Source organism: Malurus melanocephalus, unplaced genomic scaffold, assembly GCF_030028575.1.
Source record: "Malurus melanocephalus ecotype Western Australia unplaced genomic scaffold, MMel_1.1 scaffold_369, whole genome shotgun sequence".
NCBI lineage: Eukaryota > Metazoa > Chordata > Aves > Passeriformes > Maluridae > Malurus > Malurus melanocephalus.
In genome coordinates, this window is record NW_026623601.1 from 226145 (window position 1) to 228010 (window position 1866).

At 57.0% G+C, this 1866-nt stretch overlaps 1 protein-coding gene across 1 annotated transcript in view; it reads right to left on the reverse strand.

The window, feature by feature from the left end:
- Positions 1 to 1701, reverse strand: part of LOC130580894 (neuronal PAS domain-containing protein 3-like) — a 13966-nt gene extending 12265 nt beyond the window's left edge. The window contains 1 exon segment of the mRNA XM_057378676.1: positions 1605 to 1701. Within this exon segment, the coding sequence (XP_057234659.1) occupies positions 1605 to 1645 (41 nt within the window). The 5' untranslated portion in view covers positions 1646 to 1701.
- Positions 1702 to 1866: the final 165 nt, after the last annotated feature.

Sequence of the window (1866 nt, forward strand, 5' to 3'; positions counted from 1 at the left end):
GTCATACATCCTTTAAAATCCTCTGGCCATTCACCATCTCAAACAGACAGGAAGATGATATAATGAGACTGGAGATGGGCACAGAGTGGGTAAAACACTGAGGTATAATAGAATCTCTGGGACAGCCTGGCCAAGCACTGAAAATCCCCTGGTTGAGGCACATGGGGTGACACAGCCAGCAAAGTCACCCCAAGCTCAAGGAGGACACCCCAACATCTCTGTTCCTGAGTGTCCCAGCTGCAGCACACAGAGCACTCCAGGCCAGCCTCGAGAGGGGGATGACAATGAGGAAAATCCCTCATGGGAGCAGCAGAGCTGTATCTGGATATTCACAGGCTGTTTAAAGCCCTTCCCTTTGGCCCCGCTGGTTCTGATGCACACCGTGCCATGGTGAAGCTCTGCTCCCAGCGGGGCAAAGGCTGTGCTGCTGCTGGGGTTTGTCTCACCCGGCTGCCCTTGGAATGGGAACCTGTTAGGAAGTGTATCCCTTCTGCAGGTTCATTCCCTGCAGTGGGATTTGCCTGAGYTGATCTATCATCTCCTAATTTTTATTAATAGTTTTTTTAAATAAGTAATAAGCCCTGAGCAAACTGTAAAGGCACTGCAGAAGCCCCTCAGCCCATTGTCCCCAACCCATCCGGCTGGCTGCACATCCCACTGCCCCCAGCCCTGCTCTGCCTGGCCTTTCCCAGCAGGACCCTGCTCCCAGCCCTGACCCTGCACAGAGAGAAAGAATCTCCTCCTGTTCCCAAGGCTGACCTTGCAGACCCRGGGAACRAGGGCCCTTCTGCTCCAAAGAGACMCCTTCTCCTGCATCCTGAGCCACACAAATCCAGCCCAAACCCTCAGTCTGSTATGCCAGAGGGCTGGAATCACTGCCCCGAGATGAACAGCACACAGGTTTAAGGCAAAACAACCATCCCTCATGTTTTTCCACAACAAGACTCCCAAATAAATACCCAAGAGAGGCTCTAGGTCAACTCACCACAGGTTTAAAATGTTGATGCTCCCTCCTTCACCCCAGGCTTGGGGTCAGCTCATCCATCTCCTCCCCATGCAGTCTCCCAGAAATGTATATCCACCTTTATTTCCCATACACCTGGAAACCCCAGGTTAAACAGGATGATGGGACTTGGGAGCTGGGCAGGGGGCAAGGCACGAGGGAGGCAGGGAACACCGAGGACGATGATGTGCAACAGCCACCAAACAGCATGGTAATTAATAATTAAGGAATTGAGATGTTTTGGTAATTAATAATCGCTTTACGTTCGATTTAGGCAGGCACCAAAACACAGCCCAGCCTGGAAATCACTGCGAGCAGCTCCGACTCTCCGGCAAGGGCAGGCACCTCACCGGGATGCAGGATGAGCATCWTTGGGATTTCTGTTTTCCCACCAGCGTGCCAGAGCCGACCCAGCGCTAACTCCTAATTAAAACCGAGTAACTCAAGCACGCTGCTCCCTTTGGCTTCCCCAGCGCTCGCACCGCAGCGGCTCCAGGCACTGCCCCAGACCCACTTTGGCTCCCGCTGCCCGCTTCTCCGTCGCTCTCCCCGCTCCCACGCACCTGGGGGTGACCGGGAGAACCCCCTTCCCTGCACCCACCTCTTGGGCACCGGCTTCTTCCTCTTCCTGCCGGCGTACATCCCCGGGCRGGAGCGGCAGCGGCACCGGCCGGAGCGGCGGCGACACCGGCGGAGCGGGACCGCGCCCGGGGCGGGGCTTCGGGGCACCGGAGAGGCCACGCCCCGGCCACGCCCTTGGCCGGTCACCACGCCCTTGGGACACCGGCCACGCCCCCGGGACACCAAATCCCGGGAAACGCTGTGCCCGTGGACCACTGTCCACAGGTGAAACCCAAATCGTG